Source organism: Notolabrus celidotus, chromosome 10, assembly GCF_009762535.1.
Source record: "Notolabrus celidotus isolate fNotCel1 chromosome 10, fNotCel1.pri, whole genome shotgun sequence".
NCBI lineage: Eukaryota > Metazoa > Chordata > Actinopteri > Labriformes > Labridae > Notolabrus > Notolabrus celidotus.
Genome location: NC_048281.1, coordinates 5,035,811 through 5,044,238, shown reverse-complemented (window position 1 = coordinate 5,044,238; position 8,428 = coordinate 5,035,811). Strand labels below are relative to the sequence as shown.

At 37.1% G+C, this 8,428-nt stretch overlaps 1 protein-coding gene across 1 annotated transcript; it reads right to left on the bottom strand.

Moving 5' to 3' along the window:
- Positions 1–853: 853 nt before the first annotated feature.
- On the bottom strand, positions 854–3,781 carry fev (FEV transcription factor, ETS family member). Its single transcript, XM_034693678.1, has 2 exons — positions 3,210–3,781; positions 854–2,066 (listed from the first exon to the last, which is right to left on the bottom strand). The coding sequence occupies exons 1-2, from the start codon at positions 3,313–3,315 to the stop codon at positions 1,525–1,527; spliced, it is 648 nt and encodes a 215-aa protein (XP_034549569.1). The 5' UTR covers positions 3,316–3,781; the 3' UTR covers positions 854–1,524.
- Positions 3,782–8,428: the final 4,647 nt, after the last annotated feature.

The window sequence follows — 8,428 nt, the reverse complement described above, 5'->3', positions numbered from 1 at the left end:
ACTGCACTTTATCATATTATTTTAGCCTGTACATATTAGTCAAGCCTATTTGTTGTTTCTTTGTATTTATAGCTAAGGTTATTGTTATTTTATTTTTATTTTATTTTTTATTGTAGTTCTTATTCTTATTCCTATTCTGCCTCGTACAAAGAGAGCACAGTTTACTGAAGTCAAATTCCTTGTGTGTTCAAGCATACTTGGCGAATAAAGCTGATTCTGATTCTGACTATCAATAAAGTGTTGCCAAATAGGAAGTATATATTATTCACTTTTAAGCCATTTGCTTTATGATGCAAAAATATCCAAAGTTTGTCCATTTTAATATGATTTATTTTAATTTGTTCAGAAAATGTGAGGTTACTTTTACCCTCTTCCAACAGATAACTTGAATCCTGCAGCTTATTTGTGCAACATGGTTCAAAAAGGTCCCCCTCTAATGACACTCCGGAGTATGAGCCAAAGCAAAAAAGCACACCCAACACACAGTAACAAACATATTTATTGATAACAGACTTTATTCAATCAACTGTTTTTTTTCCTTGATGTTTTAGCTAGATGATAAAGCTTAGCGAATTAATGAATTTAATCACCCTCTACATCCAACTGCACAAAGTTGTTTCTGATTCATTAATTCTGTTACTATTTCACACAGCATATTTCACACAAATTAAAAACCTCTACATCTGTACTGGTTTTATAGGTCCAAATGTACAGGTTTTCATTTTATTGCAAGTTAAGTTTGATTTTGTATTTTACAGGCATGGCATGGTGTGGTGTGTCAAATAGGCGGTCCAAGAAAACGGCGCATAAGGAGACGATGTATGATTAATAAAAGACGAAAATTGTAAATAAATAAGACCATTGTTATTATTATTATTATTATTATTATTATTATTATTATTATTATTATTATTATAAGATCATTCCAAAACCACGAGATGGCGCCAATAGTCCAGTAATAACTATGATTTGCGCAACCACACACCACTTATATGTTAAACAATGGCACAACTTAGAGAGGGAGGAGTGCAGAGGATCAGAAAAAAAAGGTTGAGACCAAATGAATATATAAAACATATGTTTGTCCCTACTGATAATTATATTTTCTACACGCTGATCTCCTATTTCCATCTCATTATAGATACTGTGACATAACTTCGGGGCTCAATTAAAATTGAACTCGTGGATGAATTATCGTGCGTAAAATTTCAACCTGTGCGTAATTCTACTGCTTTTCTCTTACCTTAAAAAATGGCAAAACATTTTTCTTACAGTTACACGTTCTAAGAGCTTTTCAGACCAATGCCACAGTCGCATTTACATGCCTACAGGTCCGTAAGTACACGTTTAGAAAAGGCCCGCGTAGTTTGCGCAAAGCTTTCCTCATATACAAATTAAGATTCTGTTTTTACCCACAAACTGCCAACACTGCTCCTTCAGTCTTCGTTGTCATCTCTCGCCGTCGGTCGCTGTATTACCTGTGGTGATTTCATGTTCCAGTTTGTCTAACAGATGCGCTCAGAGTCAGTTGTAATGGCTATTGATGTTACTCAGACTGCTGATGTTGTTGACACAGCTGATGTGAGACGGGGACACGGTGCCAAAAGGCCCTGGAGGCTGCAGGCTGTGGCTGTGATACAGAGCCGCAGGGGGGGCACCGGGCCAGTAGGAGAAACCTGACGGCCCCACGCCGGGGCCCACGAGGTTCAGTTTGGATATCCCGGCGAAGGGGATCGGGGAGAAGTTGCCTTGAAATTTGTAGAGGGCCTGCTCAGTGGTGGTAGGCTGACACACCTGCGCCAAGCCGTGGAAATCAAACTTATAGGCGTACCGCTTTCCGTGCACTTTGGTCATGATGTTTTTGTCGTAGTAGTAGCGCAGCGCGCGGCTCAGCTTGTCGTAGTTCATGTTGGGTTTGCTTTTGCGCTCCCCCCAACGCCGTGCCACCTCGTCCGGGTCGATGAGTTTGAATTCGCCGTTGGTGCCCTCCCAGGCGATGCACGACATGTTGGTGCTGTCAGAGAGGAGCTCCAGCAGGAACTGCCACAGCTGGATCTGACCACTGCCTGGAGAGAAAAAATAAAAGTGAATGTGGACTGAACAATTATAGGAAGAGCAAAATAAGAAAATAAATAATATTTAAAATAAAAATAAGAACATAAAATGATATGTTAAACAACGTCAAAATCAACTTTAAGTCCCAAGACCAATTGTTGACATATTTTATATTTGCTTAAATTGATTGATCTGAGATAGAGGTCATAAATCACAGCAGATTTATATCATGATGAATGTATCATGAGCTTATTTCTCTTGGCCTATTTTTAAATTCACACGAGAGTATTTTTTATCAGCTTTAACAATGAATTTGTAATGCTTGGGTTAAATGTGATTTGGGCTTTATGATGCCAAATTATTGATAATCTGTGGGTTTTTCACATTTTTTAAAATATTTACAAAAAGGCCCAGTTTTCTTGCTGCTTTTTAAAATTCAAAATCGTCATGTCTTTATGTCGCGTTTTAACTGATATGTGGATATCCACTAAACACATGATGGAAGTACAGCCGAAAGGTATATCCTGCTCTATGATGCTTTTTTTTCCTTATTTTAAAATAATTCAATCATCCATCCGCGTTGTTTCTTTATTTTTTATATTTTTCTTGATCAACATTTCAGCTTTGAACCATGAGATGAATGAGCCACATTTTGAGATTAAATAAAGCCATGTCGGACTACAAAAGCGGGGTGCATGGTGAGGGAAAAACACCGTGATGTATATTATATTTGGCATGAAAAAACTCATCTACAGAGAGTAAATGCTATGAATTAAAAATATCTATATCTATAAATATTGTTTTATTTGAGTGTGAAGCAATCAGATATTAAAAATGCATACATTCAATTTGAAAAGCAAATAACACATTTCAAACCTTTAAAAATGAGGGAGTATTTTTTAGGATGTGCTTCTTTATCAATTCATCCAAACATTATTTTATCACCAAAATCAAACATAAGTTCACCTCAGAGGTTTTCTCATGGCAAATGATACGACTTAAAACAGCTCCGTCATGTCTTATATCACTGTCTATATTTAAAAAATATTATGTTGGAGTTTCATATATTATATCAAATTAATTCATAATTAAAAAGGAATGTGTGTGCAGGAAACATTATGCGTCCTGCCAGGCTTCTGAGTCCCTTCTCTTACCTTTTTGCACTCCTGTGTTTATCGGAGCCCAGGATGCTCCTTTGCTTTCTTTCAACAGGTTCTCTGTTGGATCTGAAATCAAAACAGACAGAAACACTGTCAGCATCCTTCATTACTTTGGTCTCCTTTATATTAAAGTACAAACCTGCTATCTGTCACAGTCACTATCACTGGATACCACATCGCTTGATATGTTAGAGAGCTGCTTTTATTTTCTAAATTTGATTTTATTTCTATAATAATTATTTTAAAGTGTACAGGTTTTTTTTTTTTTTTGAAATTGCTGTTACATCGACCACAACCAAAAAAGACCACATTGGAAACATCTAAACATGAAAAGAAGGAGGTATGAAAAATAAATTGCTTTCAGTATCAAATATAATGGTCTATTCTGTTTTGAGAGAAAAGCCTTTCAGAGATCATCATGGGTAAAATGCGTGTATTAATCCTTGTTATTAGAGTTAATACACCAGAGTACAAGGTTAAAAAGTTGCAAAATCTCAAAAATAAAAAGGTGAAAATGGATTAAAATCCTAATTGTGTCCTGGTCCGGTCTCAGTCTAATGCAAGAAGCGTGTCCTCTGCGCGCTCTCCTCTCCGGGAAGCCAGGAAACGCGTCCAGGAAAAAGGATTTCCGATTTCCGACAAAAGAGCAGACGGGCTTTCAGATTGAAACCGAACAATGCTCTGCCCTGAGACGGAGCATCCCCGCCTCAGGACACCCACACCCACGGCAGAATTTAAAGAATTATTATTACAGCTTATTTCTCTAATTCTATGGGACTAACTGACGAACCTGAGAGATACATGTTGAACATGAGGTTTCCTCCGCAGTCCTGTCTCATTGTGTTCACTTGTTCAGAAAGGGTTGGATTTCATTTCGTTGGTGGCGGAGGAAAAGATTTTTATTAAACTTTATCTCATAACTGGGATCTGGAATAAATGCGGGAGGACAGATTGAAGTTTCCAGGCAACTGTCACTGGCCCCCATCTCTGAGACAATATTCAGACAGCAATTTCCCCTGGTGCATTGCTTTAATTAAAAGAGCAATTTACCTCTGTCAGCCCGCCTGGTGCCCACAATAAAAAGAGGCCGATAGAAATTCGGCCCTTATCAATCCACCATCACAGTTTAATAAAGTTTCCGCGTTAAGATCTGAGTTTCTATGGTGAATTGAAGTGTTTGACATGGAAACCAGTTCAGATCCTCCTCACTTTTCCGCCTCTTTACCTCTGGGCAAACAACAAAGAGCGATTTCATGCTGGAAAAAGAATATTTACCTTGAAAAACGCGCCTCAGTGCACATGAGAAAACAAGAACATTTCATCCCCATGAACCTGCTGTTTGTGGGTTTAAAGGTTATAAAGCCTCTATCTGAGGATAACGAGGCTGTAACTTTAAAACCATGGCCTATGATGCTCACTGAGGCTGTAATGTGCGCTTTATATACACAGATACTGTGTGAAGCTTATGGACTTTTTTAAAATCCAAGATGCTGGGCTAAAGAAAACAGGCTGAACATATCTGTCTGCTTCTATCTTTAAGATATGTGTAGTCAAAATCACCCTTTGGTATTATGATCATTTAAAAACGCTGTTTTTTAAAGCAGGATTTATCAAATAGTTGACAAATGCACAACATTCACAAAAACAGACAGAACAAACCAGCAAACCTTTTATTCAGGCACAAAACTCTTGTAACATATCCCTGGCATGCTAAATATAATTCCAATCATTATCTTTATGAGTTTACATCACAAAAGAAATCCTTACATCATCTTTAGAGGCATTTTTTTGATGCTATAAATCAACAAATATAAATTTAAAAGGGAAATGGATGTATCAGTAATTTCCGAAGGCCTCAAAAATGTTGCCATAATAAAGATTTTAGCAGATTTTTATCAATGAGTTGTGTCCCCGAGGATTAGTGTGTAAAGATGTTTGCCATGTCATTGTCAGGTCCTAGTTTTCATTATGGGATATCAACTGCATCCATTGTGCATTTTCCCTATGACACCTTGTGACACCTTTATGCAATCCAACAATCAAATATTACTTAAAAATCTATAAAGAGAATATGTAAGCACCCTGACATTGGTATATTCATTCATCTTTGCATGTCACATCTGGTGATTTGGCATCTTGCTTATCTGCAAAAATACAACACACGTGCAGTGAAATTTAAAGCAGTATTTAGAGGTGTCAGGTTCAATGCTGCAGCAGGAATCTAAACCAAAAATCCAGCTTTGTTAGATTACAGGAATGCACAGGTTTTTCCTCCAAGACTTTCAGAAAATGTGCATTTATCACAGAGATAGCCACTCATTTATGCTCACTGATGATTAATCCAATTCTTAAAAACCGACCTTGAAATTTTATTCTCATATATTCCAAGAACACAAAATCTTTCCTTGACTCTTAAATTCAAATATCTCTCTGTTGACTGAACCCAAAGTAAACAGTCTGCTAATCATTCATCATTTGTTCTAGCTGTTGCTCATGATGTGTCACCTGACCGAGCCCGGACATGCACGCCTACAAACACACTGGAAGATTCAGGGAACAGAGGATTGCTTTACATTTGTATGCTAGCTTTTTTTTGTTTATTTAACTGAATTTACAGCATTCAGGTTTGTACATATAAGTCCCTTGTAGTTCTCGTACATGATATATCAACATATTTCCTCCAAGACAAAGGCTAGAAAAACCAAGCAGAGCAACATTCATAAGAAAATAACTCCTCGTCCTCTTTCTTTCTGGATGTTTCATTCTTCTCCAGGCTGTGTTTTCTTTGAGCTGTGTTAGTAGGTGTGACTCTGGCGTCCCAGACTTGCTTTAGCTGCCTGTGTCTATGTACGAGTCGCAGGCAACTTAAAACAAGCCTCGAAAGCTAGATTGTATCCATTCAAAGGTTGATGTTTGGAGACATATAACCTCTGATCAGGGGTGAGAAGGAGGCGGAAAATCCACTAGCAGAGAGAAATACAAACACATCATAACTGAAAAACATCAGAAACACATCCATGAATGGTTTATCTGCTTTTTTCATTCATGTACATATGATTATTTTAGTTTTTTTGCAGACTGATTCATTAAGATTTTATAGAACAATAGAATTAATTCAGCATTTTTAAAGCATGCAATTTAGACTGAATCATGAATAATATCAATGCATGTTAACCCATGAAGTCCATTAGAATCAGCAGTTGTTGATGTGGTTTGTCTATAGTAAAGTAAGGTAAATATAAATTCTTGTCTATATAGCGATTTTGTATTACAACAGATGAAAGAAATGCAGGTAAAATAGCATGATGTTATTGGTTAACACATTCCTCTATCATAAAACCATCTGAAATTCACTCCTAGAGAGACCAGTCATACACATCCTATTTAACTGCAGGCATAAGCAAGGCTGAATGCAAAATGATAAGTATAAACCTTACCTCGGTGCTCTGAAATGTGCGCCCAAAGGACCTGAGTTTGGAACTAACTAGTCGACTTAAGTGTCACTCCTTTCTAAGCCTCTGTGCTGCTGCTTTAATCAGTCTGCAGAGGAATCTATATTTGAGAAAGGTGTGTGTGCATGGTTACACATTTATTAAAAGATCCTGGTTTTTTGGGTGTGGGACCATGAGCCGGTGCAGGCTTGTGGGTGTGTGTCACGGAATCCCACGTCCTGGACCAACAGGAGTGTGTGCGGAGGTAAACACACTCCAGGATCCCTCTGTGTAACTACTGGATAAACACGATGGTGTCACATTAGAATACACAAACAGATGCTAAGCTATGAGACTGTTGGGAGGTAGTTTTATGCAAAGTTGTAGAGGGAGACACAATCCATTGAAACAAAGGAAATGGACTACTTTACTAAAAAGATTTTGCTTTAATATTTCAGGAGTGTGCGTGGTTCAAATACTAAGGAACTTTTCTGTTCTTTGGTATTAGTGGTCTGCCTTACATTTGGCATCTACACCAGCAGCTTTAGGTGTTTTAAAGATACAGTAAGGGACTCATCGAGAAGAGGTTAAAAATGTGTTTAGATTAAACTCATCAATGAACCAAGATATTATATTTTGAACATGAACTCTATTACTGTGCCATGAGAACATCTGGTGATTTTGAGGTGGTTCATTCATAAATCATTACAAAAAAAGATGAATTGTTTAAAATCCGCCTCATCACTGAGTTGAACACTGGCCTGTTTTAGAAGGACGTTGATGTTTACAACATTCAAGATTTAGAATAAACATATATATGTTATACACATTATTATACAAAGAATAAAGACTGGGATTGTGAATGTATTAGATTCAATAGTATCACTGGCTTATGTTGGACACATTGCAAACTGGTTTTGTGAACCTGAGTGTCTTCATTTCAAAGTTGATCTGACTGAAAACGCCCTTCCGACAGTCAAAATACTCACACTGGGTTTAGTACTTATGGCTGCACATTTATCACACATTTATCTTTTATCAATGATTAAGAACCTTACATGTGTCAGTTGTCTCTCAGGGGACCTCTGCTGGCCTCTTCTGACTTGCTTATGGAACAGTTGGAATAGGGAAGGGCTACATGTGTGTATTGACGCTACAGAGCAGCTGCATGTCCTGTTTCTTTGTCAAACCATTAAAATTGTTAGAGTAAGTGTCCCTTCTTGAATTTTGCTGTTTAGTTCCTTTACCGTGTCAGATGTGTACTCATAAGCAAGCAGGAGAATTAAAATCCTAACTCGTGCATTTTTGAAAAACGACTGAAATCATTCTTTTTTTATAGATTTAAGATGTGTTTGTTGAATTCGTGACAGACAGTGCATGGATTCTAAATTTTCCAGTACCTCATTTGTTGTTTTTGCAAATTGTGACTGCAACAGTCAAAGAACAAATAATAGAAACAAGTGCAATCTTGTACTCTTGTTTATTGGAAAAAAAGAAAACAGTCTGACAGGAACAAAAGAACACACTCCAAAGCCTAACAGAGAGATTTAAATCAAATCTTCCCATCGATGCTCACTAAAAGTTTAAATGTTCTTCAAATGAATACAAAGCTAGAAACTATCCCTAATGACAGCCTGCTCTATGAAGCTCAAAATAAAAGGGCTCTGATTTTGAAATGCAAGTGATTGACAGCTGATTGGAGCCAATCATCGCTTTACTTTGAGTTATCTATATCAGATGATACTTTCCATTGTAAGGAAAAAGGAAAAAACAAACAGTGTC